Source organism: Trachurus trachurus (assembly GCF_905171665.1).
Source record: "Trachurus trachurus genome assembly, chromosome: 9".
Lineage (NCBI taxonomy): Eukaryota > Metazoa > Chordata > Actinopteri > Carangiformes > Carangidae > Trachurus > Trachurus trachurus.
The window spans coordinates 27,000,069-27,018,573 of NC_139895.1; the positions used below are offsets into that span (position 1 = coordinate 27,000,069).

At 40.8% G+C, this 18,505-nt stretch overlaps 2 protein-coding genes across 5 annotated transcripts; both read right to left on the reverse strand.

The window, feature by feature from the left end:
* Nucleotides 1–550: 550 nt before the first annotated feature.
* Nucleotides 551–9,687, reverse strand: dbnlb (drebrin-like b). Of its 4 annotated transcripts, none has more exons than XM_083979252.1 (15): nt 9,533–9,687; nt 7,624–7,679; nt 7,284–7,396; nt 7,123–7,197; nt 6,628–6,777; nt 6,097–6,174; nt 5,545–5,696; nt 5,392–5,446; nt 5,053–5,121; nt 4,130–4,259; nt 3,671–3,787; nt 3,265–3,339; nt 3,017–3,063; nt 2,843–2,933; nt 551–1,911 (listed from the first exon to the last, which is right to left on the reverse strand). In XM_083979252.1, exons 1-15 carry the CDS (start codon nt 9,613–9,615, stop codon nt 1,775–1,777), a joined length of 1,428 nt encoding a protein of 475 aa, XP_083835378.1. In that variant the 5' UTR covers nt 9,616–9,687; the 3' UTR covers nt 551–1,774. The 4 variants fall into 4 exon arrangements, with proteins under 4 accessions (XP_083835378.1, XP_083835377.1, XP_083835380.1 ...); XM_083979251.1 differs by having other exon boundaries at nt 5,053–5,124; XM_083979254.1 differs by lacking the exon at nt 3,671–3,787.
* A 539-nt stretch (nt 9,688–10,226) lies between these two features.
* On the reverse strand, nt 10,227–17,206 carry ube2d4 (ubiquitin conjugating enzyme E2 D4). The gene is made up of 7 exons (XM_083979358.1): nt 16,907–17,206; nt 15,414–15,477; nt 15,239–15,270; nt 15,048–15,125; nt 14,811–14,916; nt 13,085–13,178; nt 10,227–12,970 (listed from the first exon to the last, which is right to left on the reverse strand). Exons 1-7 carry the CDS (start codon nt 16,928–16,930, stop codon nt 12,925–12,927), a joined length of 444 nt encoding a protein of 147 aa, XP_083835484.1. The 5' UTR covers nt 16,931–17,206; the 3' UTR covers nt 10,227–12,924.
* Between the last annotated feature and the right edge of the window lie 1,299 nt (nt 17,207–18,505).

Genomic DNA, 18,505 nt, shown 5'->3' on the forward strand with positions numbered 1-18,505 from the left:
TCCTCTTGAGCAATATTAAGCAGGCCAATAAAAAAAAAAAAAAACTCAGAGAAAATCAATTTTAACATCTCCAGTCATGAGTATGGAATCTGTGTATGTAGATACCTGACTAAGTGAGTGGGTGGGGATGGGCTGTAACAGAGTCTATGCTGTGAAAAAGACTAAACAAGTTCAACAGAGTTAAACAACACAAGTTAACTGGAAATTAAGTTTGCATGAACATTGTTTTGTAATAATAAATTAAATAGTCAATAATTTGTCGGCTGCATGTTTTCACATTCATCCGAAATGAGATGTAACTGAAGGATGTGGGAAAGGTAAAATCTGATCTTTCGTGTGAAAATGAAACCTTTGCATTGGAGGTGAATTCCCCAGCTGTTGCCTCATTCCAGGAAACTGATTGTAGAGCACATACTGAGTGTGTATATACGTCTGAGTTCCTGTTAGACCTCTGAAAATCCCTCAAGGCCTTTCAACATTATTTCAAGCTTTTGCTGAATGTATGTAGCCCGACCTCTTTGGACAGATATGAAAACACAGCTTGTTGGGTTTTTTTTTTATTTTGAAGAACGACTTTTCATTATAATAGATTCTGGTAAAACAAACATGAATAATGAAATGGATACATGATGCCCTTTTTTTTCAAATTTATTCATGATTGATTCTCTTTTTCTTTTATTGACTGACCTCCAAGCTTTAAAAGAGCAAGAATTCTGTTTGACAATAAACACAGTGAACCTGCAACCCGCTGTCAAATGTTCAATTAAAATATCACCAAGCACTTTTCAGGGTGTACCACTGCATTCACTTATCCCCATTATGGCACCACAATAACACATATGACCCTTAGAGATTTGTTATGCACCCAACTCTCAGGACAGCAAGATCCAATGTCTTGGAAAAATAACGCTGGCTTCTATTATTTTTCTCTTTAGCTTGTCCCTGAAAAGTTGAATATGTTGAAATGATTTGGTTCGTATGAGGAAGGAACTGAAATGAAAACAAACCGTTATAATCTCACAGTTAAAGGGAACTTAACCATTTACGCATTCCCCACTAAAAACGTCAACCACCTAGAGCACAGCAAACGATCTGTTTTTTTTTTTTGTTTTAAATATTCACTTCAACCACAGTCAGATCAGTACTAAAACAGGGTCTGAAAGTCACACAGGTTGTAAGTTCAATCACATAAAAAATAGGGGAAATTCAGTCTGCCGGTAAAGAAAGGCAAAAACAAGGCAAAAGATTACACTGTAGCTGGTACCACCGTCTTGATTTTTTTTTTTTTTTTTCCTGAAATGTACAGGAGCATTTGCTACAAGTAACAACAAAATAATACCTGAAATAGAACTGAAGTCACTTTGTAAGGAATGTGAGCTAGAAGTGCTATTATTGACTTTAAGACTTAACAAAGGCTGATACTGTACTTCATCACATCTAAAAGGTAAAGAGATTTATTCTGGGGGGGGGGGGGGGGGGTTTTGGTCGTTTGGTCTTCCCTATCAGTTGCTTACATCAATAACTTAATGAAAACGCTTTCTTGAAATGTGGAAGGATTTCTGGCCCGCGATTACCATCTGTTCATTGGTCCATGATGTGGAGACATGTTTGCTGCGTTTCAGTCAGATCACTTGTGTGCGAGGACTTTGCTTGTTTGTTGTTGAACAGCAAAGGGTCCTCTGGGGGGCTGCCAGTGTGTTGGTCTGCGCAGGTGGGGGTGGGGCGGTGGTTGTTGGTGTGTGTGTGTGTGTGTGTGGGGGCCGTACACGCCGGGCTACATAACCTCCACATAATTGGCCGGGAACATCCCAAAATGGCCGTCTGGAGAGTAGCCTCGCCACCAGCCCTCGTCTATCATTTCGATCCCGGTGATGATGTCGTCGGGATCAAACGAGATCTCAGTGTCGTCGGCTGAAGGAGGAAAAGAGGCAAACTGTAAAATGTTTTCAATGTAAACAACATCTAATACCTATTTGAAGTACCGTAGGTTTATTAGCCTATAGTTCAAACCCCCACACTAAATACACTATTGAGTTTAAGCAGCGATCTTGAAGATCTCTATCTTGTCACCTTTGGCGATGCAATTCAGAAAATGCAATTTGTTTTTGAATCACACTTGTGTGGTCTATCACCTTGGTCCAACACACATCACTAACTTTGTGTTACTCATTTGTTCCTTGGGATTTTACACGTGTGAGTAATATCAATAAACTGTTAACGTAAGGACCACATCTCTGTATACAATTTGTAGATTAAAATCTTTGAGATTTCCATTTAAACATAATCTATGCACAGCCACTTGTTCCACAATAACACCATGCTGATCTCTTGACCACATAAAAGCTGTGAAAAACCCAACAGTAGGTACTAGTTTAAGTGTTGAATAGCGTTAAGAGGTTGGGGGCATTTTCATCCTTCCGACCACCCACACATCCCCTTTTCTGTCACTCTCCATCGACTCTGCTGCATCTGCTGAAGCCTCACGTCACTGCTGCTGCTTTATCTGTCATGCGGTGTGGTTCAAGGGTGAGCTGGTCCTGGCCGATGTGCATGATAGAATGAGATGTGCAAATGTAGCATAGGAATTAGCTCAACTGAGACCGGCTAAAACAGGTGTGGACAGGTCTGGGGCAATGGTCACAGCTGTGAGGGGGAAAGGGATTGTTTTGACAGTTGTGGGGTTTTTTCTAAGCCTGCATTTAAATGTATTTTTTTTGCAGTTTCAAAGGGGGCACATCAATGCCAAAACTGGGTGCTACCAAGTTGCTAATAATCATTACATTTGACTGACCACATATCTGTTTATAGCCGTTAGAGCACTATGATAAAATAAATAACTTACCAGCCTGGTAGTCATACAAGGCTCTGGCACAGATGCCTCGGTCTGAGCTCTCTGCAGTCACAGTCACATCATACGCGTTGGTCTCCTCCACCTGGAAACGGGAATGAGGTCAAGTTATGTTTCAGATTATTGATGGAACAAAAACTCTCCTGCCAAATATAAGTAAACAACCACCTTAGCGGGCTCTTCCTGGACGTCGACGGTGGCGGCAGGTGCCTCCTCTGTAAAGACAGACAATTTGTCAGTGAGATCGAGTCTGAGCTGAGCTGTCTTTCCACCAGCAGGTGGCGGCAGCAGCAGCTGAATCCTGACAGCACAGTTTGGCTGGAGGGAGTTAACACAGTTTGTTCAGATGAGTTTTCATAAGAAGCAGATGGGAGTGTTGGAAAGCTGATGTTAACACTGTGTGAAATGGGCCCCACCTTTTTCCTGCTCCTGTGGGGCTGCCTCCTGCTCATCATACTCACACCTGGACTGTCCATCATCCACATCAGGCTCTTATCACCCAAAACACAAGCACAGACATGCATGTACACAGAGGAACACATCCACAAGTCCACACAGGCTGAAAACCAGCCACCAGGGGAATTCTGTTCACACAAGGAGCACCAACGCAATAATCTCTACGTTTCTTAGAAAAACAGAAAGTATGGCGAATGGAAGTCTGACTCATGATGAAATTGATTATAATGATTATGAGTATGTTGATGACACACACGAGAACAGCGATGAGAAGATGAAGCATAGCTTTTTCAAGTTAAGTATGAGACCGTCACCCAGTGTATGCATTTGTGTAAATGTGTGTGTGTGTTTGTGTGAAGCTCACACCTGCGGCACGGACAGGAGAGGCAATGCCTGCTGGCACAGGCGAAGGCTGACGCTGAGGAGAGCTGGCTCGCTCAGACTCATATGCTTGCTTAGACAGAAAAGGGCTTTGCAGACGCCCTGAGCAGAGACACACATGGAACCCCCAAAACATGCAAAACATGGACGAGAGAGAAAAAAAACAGAGCAGACAGGTTGAGCAGAAAAAGAGAGGACACCATGATGGAGACACAAAGTTAAGTATGACTATGAGACACCTAGACACTTTGATGGAAAGTTAAAAGCCCTGCAAAAGGCTGGCGCTGGGAGACCCCTGGGAGTCCCCTCTAGAGAAATCTCCAGTTTGTACGTAGCGCTCCCTGAGAGGGGGCTAAGAGAGCCTTGCAACAATACAGGAAGCGCTGTGACGTTTAAAGCAAATTGATTTATGTGACGAGGTCACTGTTGACGCTCGGGTGATACCTGGCTGGGGGCTGGCAGGGGCCGGGGCAGCAGGGGGGACGTCAGAGTCACTGGGAGTTATCCCCCTCTCCCTCTGTTTGAACATCTCTCTGGGATTCACAGCACGCTGAGAGATGAGAGAAGCCGCCTCCTACAAAAACAAACAAACAAACAATATCTACAGTTAGTATCCCAGGGTCCTGCTTAAAGGGATAGTTCACCCAAAATTCAAATTTCACTCATTTTCTACTCACCCTCATGTCGACTAAGGGAAAAGACACACCAAAAAACATCCAAATACCAAATACCGATTTGCACTGACACCCAGTTCATGGCTCTGCCTGTGTCAGTGCAAATCGCGCAAAATTTGCACTGACACAGGCAGAGCAGCGAACTGAGAGACTGGGAGCTTCTGCTACAAACAAGCTTAAAATATAGACTTATTTAATTTTTTTTGGAACAATTTCTCATGTCGGGGCTTCAATACAAGAGGGACATTACAGACAAGCACTATGGAGGTATTTGGATGTTTTTTGGTGTGTCTTTTTGGACGAAGAAAAGTGAGCCCCGTTCGCTACCGACATATGGCAATGCAGTGCTGCGCGGAGCCCCCCTGTAACTCCGAGAAGGCACAGAGGACTCTGAAACTTCTCCCAACCCTTAGTCGACATGAGGGTGAGTAGATAATGAGTGAAATTTGAATTCTGGGTGAACTATCCCTTTAATGGTGCAAAGAGTTGCTGAGAGAAAAAATACAGTTTTCTCAGTGTATTGTGGGAAGACACCATGCAACAAAAGACAAGGCGAGAAGAAGAAGAAGACAGGTTGTGTTATGTTGAGATTCGAATGGTTCACATCTGATCAGAAATAGACAAAATGCTTTTTCTTGAGAAAAGGGAAAGCGGTTTGGCCAGAAGAGATCACTTTCAGGAAGGGGAACTCACGTTGGCCTTCTCCACTGATTCACCTCTCCTGACTGCTTTCTTCTGGGCTGCCTGGTTCTCCTCCTTCTCCTCCTGATGATCAATATCAATGTTGACACTGCTGACACTGGCTACCTTCCTGAGTGTTTATGTGCTAAGAAGATGCACGCGCTACTGAAACTTATTTAAGCAATCAGCATAATCACAGAAAAGTGGCTCACAGTCAATATGAAAGTTACATTCGCATCAATTCACATTCACTCTCACCTGAATCACATCACTTCCTCATATAAGTCTCTGTTGAGTTACTTCACACTTGAAACCCCATTTACTCAAAGTGTGATCTTGTTAGACACTCACCCAGCGTTGCTTCTCCTGCTCTTTACTGTCAGCTTCCTGCTGCTGCTGGTACTTCCTATTCAACAAAAGGCCATTTAGACGACAGAGGAAATGTAATTTGAATCTATCAAATGATGAAACCGATGCACTTTTCCCCCCCCAGTTGCTACCCACTTTTGTTCCTCGATTTGAGAGGACCTATCCTTGTCCCTTTTGTCCCTCACTACTGCCTCCTTGGCCTCCCTGTCTTTCCTCTCCCTATCCAGCTTCTGGCGCTCCTCATCTGCCTTGCGCCGCTCCTCCTGCCGACGCCTCTCCTCTTCTTTCTAAAAAGGACAAACAGACCAGCTTTGGTTTACCAGTTCTCAAAAATCTGACTTCATGACAGATCATCTGAGAAAAACTAGAAGGCCATGAATGCCACTATCTAGGTGCATCTGTGACAGGTGCTGCTGAGCAGAAACTGCAAAGAGAGAACAGAGTTACAATTGTGCTTTTGCTGACTGTTGTTAGATTGTTGTTACATCAAAACTGCCCGACTGTTTAGGTGGAATTTTGAGAGTTGCAATTTCAGGGAGTCAAAATAATAATAATGATTCAAAACCATCTTGCATGAATAACATTTTTTAAAGAAGTGATTTTTTTGGTCAACTTCAGGTTCTCTTCACACCGTTACAAGGGTGAATTTGAAGTTACCGTTAGTTAAATACATGTTGAGGGGCCTACCTCCGCCTGTGCCCAGAAGGTGTCTTTATTGGTGCTTCTGATTTCCGACATAGCGTTGGTCTTCTTGTACACTGAGCCCTACAGGAAGGAAAAGGCCATTTAATAAGATTGTGTACACATGAGAACACACATTCATGTAACAAGAAAAAGTACAGTAGTTTACAGAAGTTGTATGATTAATTCTTAGTTAAAACTGAAATATGTGATGTGATATAAAGACTCTCTGCAACCTATGTCTCATACTAAAGATTAGATTGACCCTACTATTATATATTATTTGTAGTAGTAGTTGTCGTTTAAAAAAAAAAATATTTTCCACAACTAGGCTCAGATAAGACAGTGAGGCAATTCATATTTTTATGCTTGGGTGTTTGAAAATGATTTAATAGAAATGTTTGCTTCCTGTGAATAGAAGGACAGGCATTTCAAATGTAGCCATGCATGTTTTGAGATTAAGGAGCTTAGTTGTGATCTGGCCCAGTGCCTATCATTCTAACAACCAAGACAAGCAAACAGGAGTGCACTGCATACCACGGGACCCTGAGGACCGCTGTCCTGGAAGCGGCTGGAGGTTTCTTTGTGGAAACTGTAGTTTGCTCCTGAGGCTTTGGCCACTTTCTGCATGATCGCCTCGGGTTCAACGTCCTCATCAGCTCTGGCATTTATTGTGATATGGGCGCCCTGAAACAGCAGGAAATGAAAGTTCCTTTTAATACACAAACAAACAGGGAAACTCCTACATTTGCCGTCTCGGTTGGTGCATGCACCACCCAATAGTCTGTTTACAGGCGGTCTGCTTTAATGATATGAATGGAATTGACACGCCACAACACACAAAGCTACTGTATTATTCCAACAATGCCTGCAGTATGCTGTACGCTAGTCTCCTTTGTTTTGTGTTATTTCGAGTCCTTCTCAAAACCATAATTAACATGCAATTTAGCACACAGATGACCTCCTTTGTAACCATAAATAGGATGCAGTAGAAATTTAGATGCATAAACTCAAAAATGGAACCAGTGCTACCTTCAGAAAATTGGCCATGGAGCTGACATGATTTGCACATAGTCCTTTCCTGGCATCCTTCACTCCTTCCCCAGTCTGAAACAAATCAAGCATTGTCCACGCTCAGGAATGGCCACCACAAAGAAGACAAACAATGAGCACTAGTTAAGTGTAGCACTAACCCAGTTGATGAGGACATATTTAGGCAGGCCAGAATTTGGATCCTGGACCCGGCAGAAAGCGTACATCACTTTTCCACTGTTGAGTTCCTCGACCAGCTCCTCCAGTCCTCCATCTGATACATAAACATTGTGGAAAAGTGGAGTGGTTACTGTGGTTGGTTGTGTAACTGTGGACATTTCTTTCCTCTTACAAATGATGGGGGTGAGACAGCAGAGGCAAGCGATCCTTTTGTGCTGATATTCCACAACTGCAGCTGTATGCTGACAATGAAATTCCTGCACACTTCTGATAATGTCGTGTTCAGATCATAAAAACTTTCCCACAACATCATCCACTCACCTCCTTTGTCTGCCAGGCGAATGTCATTGCTGTTTCCCTCATAGGTGAACAAGGCCCTGGAGCAAAAACACGATTAAGGATGTTAAAAACACCTCCTCAAAACAGATCACACAGATAGACGGAGGAGTATTTCCTCTTTTCACACTTCTCCACTGAACAGCAAATGTTTTGTAAACTTTGTTTAAGTCAAGTAGGGTAGTGTAAATATCCTTGAGTATTGCTACATTTTAACCCCACTTTAAAACTGACATACTAAGTTATCTTAACACGTTGTGTATCCCTGCACTGGTAAAGATTTCACTGATTTTTCTTTACTATTGGATATGCAATGAAAATAGCTAGGGATTAGCAGCCGTACACCGACTGAGTCAATGCTGGGTCATTTCCTGCACAAAATGCCCCTGCACTCCTGTGTCATCTTAATTAGCATTGAGCAAGAAATGAAGAAGTCTCTGCTTTTATGCTCTTACAGTGACTTACATGACTTCCACTTGACAACTGAGTCAGCTAAATAGGTTTTTTTTGTTTGTTTGTTTGTTTGTTAGATACAGGTTAAGAAAAGACAAGATGATCATAATCATCAATAATATAGTGTGGTTTAAACAGAGTGGTTTGTAATGTGACAGGATTGGGTAAGTTTTGTAGTTTAAGTCAGTAAAGTTTAACTTGCTTTAGTTTCATTTAATGCCAGAAGTAATGGGTTTTCATTATGATTACAAATCATGTCCATGGCCTTTAGGTCCTATTTCTTAGAAAATCATGGCATAACTTTATGGTTTAATATAAAAATCACAACTTGCTCCCGCACTCAGTCGAGCTCTGTTTACTGAGTCAACGTTTCGGTTTATTGACCCTCCTCAGGACCAACTTTATGGTTTAACCTCAGTAAGGCATAGATGAATGATCTATGACCTGTTCAGATATATTATTATAACTAACATTATAGGCATGTAGCCTACATATTACAACAATAACTACTTTCTATTTGGGATGTAAGTTTCAGCAAAACACAACTCAGTGTTTGCTAAATTTGGCATGTATTTATTATTTCTAGTTTATACATGAGATTATAGCACTTTCATTTTAGTAACAGGTATGTGGAACTTGCACACTGTGAAACTAGCGACTGCAATATCACTTCTTCATTAACAGTTAGTTTCAAAGTGTACATGTACAGGGTATAATACATTGATGGGAAGTTGGTGGTTTCATAGACTGTGTCAGCCCAATGAAGAAAGTCACACACTCAGCAGAGTGTCTGGAGGCAGCAGGGCTCCCTGGGCATTCCTCCTTGAGATTAATTAATTCAGGTCATCATTAAACACTGCAGCTGTCACAGCAGGTTTTCAGGCGAGCAAGTTATAGCCTACTACAGTAGCCCTGTTACATCAGTGAAGGCAAAGAGGAAGTTCCTTGATTTGACTTTCGCATATTAGTCTGATATAACTTCTGATGTCTTACCAGGAAGTGGGTGAGGTCGACACTGAGCAACTTATTCATTCAACTTCATAAGAGATACGTTCATCCAAAGAGAAAATGCATGCCAGACACATGGATTGAGTGTCCATACTGTTAGTGCACCCAGCTAGCATTTAACTTTACATATTACTTGCTAATCAGTTAGCTCATCTTTAACGTCGCCTCACACCAGACTGGGGATTAATGTAAGGAAGCTAGTCGCCCATCCGTGTAAACAAAGCTCACTATGGCTTAAAATGTAGCCAGTACAAAGTCTGTTGTGGTGAACAACGTGCCACTGGGTCATTGGGAAAGTTTATCCAACGTTAGGTTAACATTGGATAAATGTTAAGTTAACTACTTGACGACTGAGTCAGTGCTAGCCGAGACTGCAGCTGGTATAAACCCTCCTTCACGGAGCTGACGCCGTTATAAAAAAGCTGCTCCTTACCAGTCGGTGCTGGACTTTTCATCCACCACTTCTTTATATGCAGCTGTTAATGCAGGGCCATTTTTGCTGAGGTTTACTGCCATCGTTGAGCCGAACACAGCTAGCCAGCTAGCTATCCGGGATGCGCCCTTCCTACTGGGAGGAGCGGCGATGATGCTGACTTTCAGCTGTGCAGGAAGCTAGATGAGCTAGCGGCTGCAGCTCGGAGGACAGGGTCGCTTGCATATGCGCTAGCGCGACGCTCCGAAAGCGCGGGGCTAGTTTGGTTTCACCATTTTTTTTTTAAATTTTCTTACACCCGGCAATAAATATGTGCAGCCGAATTGCGGATAATCTTGAATGTGCAAACATGCCTTCGGAGGATAAACATAAAGGTCCGCCAATTAGAGGTTGTGTTGTCTGCACAGCAAAAAAAACCTCGCAGCGCAGGTGGTTAAATCAAGCGCACCCTGTTGTGATCTGAACAGGTATGCACTGTTTTCAGCCGACAGCAACTTTTTACAATGCTTTTATGGTCCTTTGTGGGAAACAATTTCAGCTACACTAGTTCAATCTGTGCACAATCGTCTTTTCTTCTCCAAGCATAATTATTTTTGGCTGTTTAGGTTGACTCAACAGGACAGACCACCACACCTCATGTTGGTTAGCACATCTTATGATAAAGGCACAAAATAAGTTACTGCAGACAACGGTAAACCAAGATGAACTTTATTCATATGTTATGAGAAGGTCAATAGTTATCTTGTGTAGGCTATGTGAAGACATGTGGACGTTCATGGTGGCAGTTCAAGCACACATATTCCAAATTTTAAGATGCATGAAAGCTGGTCCTGCGTTCAGAGAAAGCCAGGCTGAAAATTTTGAACAAAAAAATATTGGTATTGTTCAAGCAGGTTTCCATGTCTACTGATGAAATGAATCACCCATTTGGGGGATACAGCCCTGATAGCAAATTTAACAGTTCATGACACGTTCTCTCTATATATACAAAATGAGGGTTAAGGCTAAAATTTTAGTCAGAGGTGTTAGGCAGATGAATTGTAACGAAATCCCTGATATCCGGCAAATGGCTGTGAGAAGGTTCTCCAGAGTGCAAAGCATGCCAAGCTGCCTATATAAACTCTATTGAGCACACTGGACAAAGGAAGTCAATGTAGCATCATTGACATGATGAATTGAGGCTGCATTCAATCGAACTGGAAGATACTCGGCTTTCAAATAAATAAATAGCCAGATGAACAAACGACAATGCACACAAAGTCTGAACTAGTACTAATACACACAAGTTATTTTCAATTGTAGTCCAGCAGCAAAGCACTTTCACTGCATTTAGAGAATATATTTTCAAAACCTTTTAGTATATACTGTACTTCAGGAAAACTTGTTTTGACCATTTTCTCTACAGCAGCTAACAATGATCAAATCCTATATTCAGTGCCTAAACCATGGTGTTAATTCTACAATCAAAGCTTCTAAAATTTCCATGCTTTACTATGAACCTTTCTGGATAAATCCATTCAGTAATGCCTCAATAGCAAATTGTCTTCCCCTTTTGAACATCAAATATTTCCCTTTATATTGGCAGCATCAGCACATTATGAGCCATGACTTAAAAAAAAAAAATCATAGCACTTCCTAACTACTTCATCCAACAGTCACAATGGGTTATAGTGAAACTAATATTACATTATGACACGTCACAATCATGTTCAATTCTGGTGGATGAAAAAAAAAAAAGCCTAAAACTAAAGCTTTCAAGGATACAATACAAAAGGTCAGAAATGTATCACCCAGACAAACGGTTTTACTGTCATGGTTGATTATTCATCCCAAAACTAAAACAAGCCTTTGCAGGCTCGAGATCATGAATATGAACATAAAGAAAAACTGACAAACTTCACATCACCCGATATTAAAGCAGGTGAAATTGTCGTGGCAACTTACGTATTTATTCACCTCAAGTAACTGAATGCAGTGACAAATTATTACGAGGTTCTGCAAAATGTCAACTCTGTCGTCAAGTTCCCCTTTTAAGTGTATGTGACAAGCTGTAACCAAATGCCATTTTGTTTTAGAAAAACAGTAGCATGTACATGTATTACAGCATCATTTTAACAGCTGTACACATCCATAGTGTTGTTGAAAAATAAATGGAAAATAGTGACTAATAGAGCTGGAGAAGGATGAAGGAAATAAAAACCCTCTGTGAAAAAATGGCAACACAGACCATCAGCACCTATATGCATAAAAACCTCAGGAGTGCTGATCTGTCTTTGATCGTTTATGACCTATGGTTTTTTTGTTATGTAAATAAACCAGTGAATGCAGATCAGTATTATATTTCCAAGCCTGATGATATGGGCCCTGGTCACTTCCTCACCATGGGTCACTGCATGTAAAGGCTGATGATTTGGTTAGATACCTGAGTAACTGTACTGAGGAGGCGGCACACAGCTTAGCTATATGCCAAAGAGTAGCCATGTTCATAGCTACACAACAAGGAACAAGTCGTACAACAGTAGTACTTTGTGCACTATGGACACCAGCCACGGGTGTTTACTTAATACAGGTTATAAGGGCAATGACAGCATGTGAGGAGAAATAGATGTTGACATTTGCCCTATGGAGCTCCACAACTGTGAGGCAAGGGCCAGCTGGCTCTTAATAGCAGCTTTCTAGTGTCTTCAAAACCACTAAATACTGTTACAGTTTCAAATGTAGTGGGTGACAGAGACCAATCCTTCTTTACATCTTTCACATTGTTTCGGGGTAGAGACAGTTATGTGCCAACAGATCAGCTGCTGGTAATGGCACCGCACCATTTTGTGTTGAACAGGGAACATTCTGCCTCAATTGCACATATACCGTTTGAAAATAATAACACAGAAAGGCCACTAAATACATGGAAATACAGTAATAACAAGACATCCAGTGGGACACCGACAGTACCTCTGAAGTGAAGGGAGAGCCAATCTCCTAAATCAATCAAACATTTCGCTTCCGAGTAGCACAATGATATGACTCTTTGACAGTGAAAATGATGTGCATGAAAAGCAACAATGACAGTGATGATCACAATAGCAGGAGAAACAGTTTTAAAGTCTGAGTGTGGTGGTATGGGCTGTGAAGATTTTCCGGTATTCCATATGGGAGTGCTTTAAGGAGCCCATCAGGTCCTGCTCAGCAGATCCATACAAGTCATGAAGGACAGCACATGGTAGCAGCTCAGCACACGGAAAGCCAGGTGGCACTGTACCTCATTGAATCGCTTCCTTCTCCAAAAGATGGGCTGTTGTCTAGGTTTTTTTCCCCCTCTGTTGCTCATTTGCCTCAAGTTACAAATCAAACATGTTTCATTTGTTCTCATTTCTATTTTGATCTCCCTGGCATTCTCACATTGCATACTTCTGTGTCCATTCTCTTGCTAATTTGTTGTACCTGTAAAACAAATGCAAATGCAAAAAAAAAGTTTAGAAGAAAGTGTCAGATCAATTTGCAAACTGCCAACTTCATCTACAAAAAATACTCAGTCAATCCATATCTAACACTCACTTTTCCCTGTCAGCCTTGTATGTATGGGCAATCTCTGGTACCAGTGGGTCATCGGGGTTTGGATCACAAAGAAGAGAGCAGATTGACAATAATACTGTAGAAGAATGAAAAGAACAGTTCAAAAAAGTTAAAAGATTACAATGAGATTTTAAGAACAAGCCATTTCTAACACCAACATAACAATGTGATTCTGACACTCCGTAAACTAGGATATCAATAGATACAGGCACATCTCAATAAACAGGAATATCATGGAGGTCAGCGGACTTCCCCATGATAGTGTAGCTACTGAACCAGACAATAGACAATTTCAAGTCTCAGGCAACCGTTGCAGGTGTTTTGAGTCAATTAGCCAATTGGAGTGTAACACCATTAGGTTACAAAAGTGAACTTTTTCATAATATTCAGATTTTTAGATTGATTGAATTTTGGTTTTGATTAAAGCAGAAGTAAGCGATATTTTTGTGTTAATATAAGTCTTAAATAGTTATATCTTCCGACAGCAATCACTTACATAGAGTGTTTGGACCGAAACACGGGTCTCTCAGTCACTCTTCTCTGCTCTGAGCTGAGGAGAAAACTTTTCTCGTATCCTACAAGTTTTATCCAGTGAGGAGAGAGAACGGCATGCAGGGCTGTGTGTGCAGCCAAGGGATGCGCCTGAATGTGGTGACATAGGGACGAGGGCGGGGGCTGCTAACTCCATCGGCTGACAAGACGTTATGGTGCGTTCAAGGCAGCCCGTAACTCGTGTTTTTCCGACCTGTGAAGTCGTACCAGTTCGATCTGGTACGAGTTCACGGGTCGGAAGTTACGAGTGGCCGTTATAGTGCACTTTTACAGGTAAAACAGGTCGGAAAAACACGAGTGGGTTGCCTGGAACGCTACAAAGTCGTAAGTCGTGACTTGAAGCTGTAATTTACGGTTTCAAAAGCCTGCCTGGAACGCAGCATTAGCCAAAACGACCGGATCGCTTACTTCTGCTTTAAATGTAAGCCATAATCATTACAATTCAAAAAAACAAAAACACACAATGTGTTTAATGAATCTATATAATGAGTTTCAAGATTTGAATTGGACTACTGAAATAAATAAAGTTTTACATATTTATCTTAATTTATTGAGACGCACCTCTACATGATAAAACTCTAAAATATAATCGACAGTATGTCAGTGCTAAAAGAATATACACACCATGTGTCAATATCATCAAATAAACAATGTTATTTTGATATTAACTATGTAAATCCCTATTTCTATGTTTTACCTTTCTCTTTTGTCATTTGTGTTATATGTCTGTTGTTGTGTTTGTCTTGCTATGGACCCTGAGTCTGACATAAAGATATACGTATATATAGAGAGAGCCTAACCACTAAACTGAGTCAGAACTTCATTAGATGCTGGATTTCTTTAGCTCTGAATTGAATTGTCTTTTTACCTTTAAAAATAATAATAATAATAAAAAAAAGAATACTATCTGAGTCTAAAGGTTTAAGACTGACATTGATGTGGAAATAAGGAAATGTGTTGATATCATTTTTCCTCCTGATACAAGGACACTCTACAAATGTGCATTTTAACTTGTCCACCCAGGTGTAGCTAATAACATTAATTAATGCCATGATAATGCATTCCATATATCTGTGTCAGAGTAACAGCCCTAGTACCATGGGTCAACATTCACATCAAAATAAAAAACATGTATATATCTTGCTTTATCACTTACCTTTTGATACTGTAAGCGCAGGGGACCATTGCGATCTCAGTATATCCAGACAAATGCTTCCATTGCTGTTGATATTAGGGTGGTAAATTTTTGTTGTGAATGCAACCTGTGACAAAACAGGAAAAAAAATATTATTTTCCGGTCAAGTCAATTACCTTGAGCACAGTAAAACAAATAACTATAAAGTGAAGTTTCCATAATATGTTGATGCCTCATTGTGTGAAGATCCATACTCACTTTGGGTGGTTTGAAGGGGTAATCTGTCGGGAAGTGAATGGTGAGGAAAAACACTCCACTCTGATATGGGCTGTCACTCTATTGAAATATAAATAGAAACAAGATAAGTTTTCCACAGCAATGTCATTGTTTTTTTATTATTATTATTTTTTCTGCATATTTCAATTGGTTTAAGATAGAGTGTTACTTACCGGTCCCATTATCGTTGCCTGCCAGTGAAACACTAAGGGACAAATAAATATTATTAATGATTTTAGCACTGATATCTAAACTCCTGCCACTCCATGCCATACTGTCTTAAATTATATTTATACGTAATGATTTTGTTCAGGCATACCCTGACACAGCAGTTTTCTAACTACTTACAATCATCTCCAACTGGTCCAGCAGAGCACTGGGCAGGTGGGTCCCTCTGCAGGTCTGATAGCTCCTAAAGGTAGGACAATCACATAATGAATCAGCTTTGATTTTACTGGTCAGTTGTAGTACGGTAACACCATTACTCTTTGTAAGAAAAAGATATTTGTTTTAAATAGAAAAGGAGTAGGCATTTCAAATTCATAAATATTCAGTATGCAGGTTCTGATGGAAATACAGCTTAGGTTAGAGCGTCATCAGTAGGTCAATGAAAATGTCAAAAGGATGCTGCACTGTGAATGACTCGTGTTCATTTTGAAATAACTTTCTGCAGGATTTCAAAATATGCACATCTTTGCAACAGTGTCTGATCTTAATCCATATAATTTCTAGCTCTATGTGAGGTGGACTTAGTTACTAAACTTTATGGGGGGGTTCAACCCTAAATTAGAGAGAGGTTGTAATTACTGCCAGTCTTTTCAGGGGCAGCCATGTTTGCATCACAGTCCTGATATTATACATGTAAATGGTGGTTCTCATTTCATCTTGCTAATTTCATGAACATTTAAGTCATCAGTTCAGTTGTACCAAGGATACCAAGTATGAAGATTAGAGAGCTGAACAGAATGAAACAAATATGTGCCAGTCAATAAATAAATGAATAAATAGTGTGTTATATTCAGATTATAATGTCAGAAACGAAATGTAAACGCCACGGCCATACCCCATTATATACTATTCAAGACATGACAATGATCAGAGGCAGCAACGCGACAGATGGTTAAGGAGACATTTAGGCCGTTATTTAATATCTCTTGAAAGGAAGCCTATCTATTCTGTTATATAAATACACACCGTGGCCTGCTCCACTGCCCCATTTGCCTTTCCATATATGGCAACACTGACACTAGGGTTCAATTTTGGCAACGAGCAACCAGCTGTCATTCAGCGGCTAAACACATCATCAACCATGGTCCCAGTGACCAACCACGAGGAAAAAGATAATTGACAAGCTGAGAAATTTAATAGCAAATTCTGTGCATGTCAAACCACCAGACCGAGGACTAAAGCCTACACTAACCTTTGCTAAATAACTGCTAGCACACGGCTGCACTGCAAAAAACGACTTGCTCGGGTTCACATTAGCCACCTTTACCAAAGTATTGAGAAGCTGCTAAGCTATATGTCAGAAGGAAAAATTAAATATTACACACACACAAAAAAAAAAACCCGTAACGTTAGCTGTCAAAACAATGTGTCTGTTTGAGTGGTCACTGGCAGTCAGCGGTAACGTTACTGTAGCAATGCACCAACAGGGCCACCAGTGGTTAGCTCGTCTTTTGTCTGTGCAGTGTTTAAAAAAGCGAGTACAAAAAGCAACCAAGGCTATGTCGAGCTACAGAAACGGCCACACACTGATAATACCTCCACAGAGTGGCCCACACTGTGAATATGTGTCATCTACAAGGTATGGCTGGCACACGACAGAAACATACACTCACCTTCTGAATCCTTTTCAACGCCATTGCTCCAATGGCTGTGCTAGCTAGCCTGTCAGCTAACAGTTAGCACCGCACACATACAATTTGGCTTTTGTTGCCGCGTCCTTTCAAATCTCACTTGACGTACAATCAGAAAATCACGTCTGACATCTAACAGGCTTGGCACTTTTGGTTCCTGGTACAACCGAGGCGGTAAACTGTGTTTTAAAGCTGGGTCTTTCTTGAGACTGGCACTGAACAACCGAGTTATTTTGCTGCCTCTCCTCTCATCCCTGCTGCTCTAGGTGCCTGGCAGCAGTCAGACTGTTTGGGCTGATATCGCGATAACTTTCTTTACAAGTCCTGAGGCGATAGTTGCAATTTCGATGCTTGTTAGTCCAAAATGCAGAGCTTGCTTTTAGTTTTTGACCGTTTAGTGCACTTATCAAAAGCTGAAATATGTGACCGTTCATTAGCCTAATCACAGTGAGTGTTATCTAAATTAAACATTTAGTTAATGAGTTAGTTAATAGCTGAATGAATGGAAACTCCAGAAAATAATTTAACAGAAAAAACCTCGTTAAATTAAAGCCATATTAAATGTCCCTTCTATTTAGCACTTAATTACATTCCTCAGATCAATATAGGCTAGTTGTTTGAAGCCTATTCACAGGCTTTATAAATTCTGACAAATAGCCTAGGCCTACTGGATCAGCAAGTAGGCTAGGCCAGCCTACCTAAATGAGCACTAATTAATCCAATCATCAACCTTATATTCACATTCCTTAAATAACAGAGATGGAAAGCAGTGCTCAAGTAACAGGCTACATTTTAAATGCCTGGCTTTAAACAAACAACGGATAGCATCAGTGTCTGAGGCTGAGTGTCCACAAGATGTCACTATTTGAAAAGAACAAAAACACACAAAAGACACTTGGCCAAAATAGGTGTTTGATCAGAAAATGTTTTTTGCAATATTCACTTTGTCATTCATCAAACCAAAAGTTTGTGTGCTCTAATTAGGCTAGTTGATTAATTTAAATAATTGCTTTCAAAACTTTTTTTTTCTTCAAGTGCATGACAATGGAGCAGCCAAGTGTAATGAAGCTAAACACATGTATTATTTCCATGAACATAGAATAAAGAGAAAGACTATAGAATTGTTCATTCAACACCCAATCATTGTAAAGGCATATTCATCGGAGTCAGCTGCATGCTCTGGTTTCTGCACAGCCTTGTCTTGCAAAGCCTCATGAGCTCCCCTTTATATATCTTAAACAAGGGTGAAAAAAGAGCTCTCATTATTTTAGTGAGTATGTATGAATGGGTCGCAGTGTTCATTCTTCTTAAATGGCTGATTCAGTGTCAGGTTGAGGATCCTATCGTCAATGTGACACTGAGAGGGACCATTTTCCTTTGGAAAGCTGAAGATTCCTACAGATAATATCTTATTGTTTGCTCATCTCTGTGCTCTCAATGACCTGCCTGTCCTCAGGGCCTGCCTGTAATCAGATTCAGCCAGCAGCAGAGGTAGCAGTTTGGGTCTTGTGCAGCAGGGGCCTTGTGTTCTGAGTTTGTCTACTTGGAGAGGCCATTTATCAGCATGAGGTTTTCAGACAC

Excerpts from the sequence above, each read along its gene's own strand:
- dbnlb (XM_083979251.1), bottom strand. The coding sequence starts at position 9,615 with ATGGCAGTAAACCTCAGCAAAAATGGCCCTGCATTAACAGCTGCATAT. Across the intron at positions 7,397-7,623 it reads TCGCCTGGCAGACAAAGGAG|ATGGAGGACTGGAGGAGCTG; the intron begins GTGAGTGGATGA and ends TTTATGTATCAG. Across the intron at positions 6,175-6,627 it reads GCGGTCCTCAGGGTCCCGTG|GGCTCAGTGTACAAGAAGAC; the intron begins GTATGCAGTGCA and ends TCCTTCCTGTAG.
- ube2d4 (XM_083979358.1), bottom strand. The coding sequence starts at position 16,930 with ATGGCGTTGAAAAGGATTCAGAAG. Across the intron at positions 15,126-15,238 it reads AGGCAACGATAATGGGACCG|AGTGACAGCCCATATCAGAG; the intron begins GTAAGTAACACT and ends ATATTTCAATAG. Across the intron at positions 14,917-15,047 it reads ACCCCTTCAAACCACCCAAA|GTTGCATTCACAACAAAAAT; the intron begins GTGAGTATGGAT and ends GTTTTGTCACAG.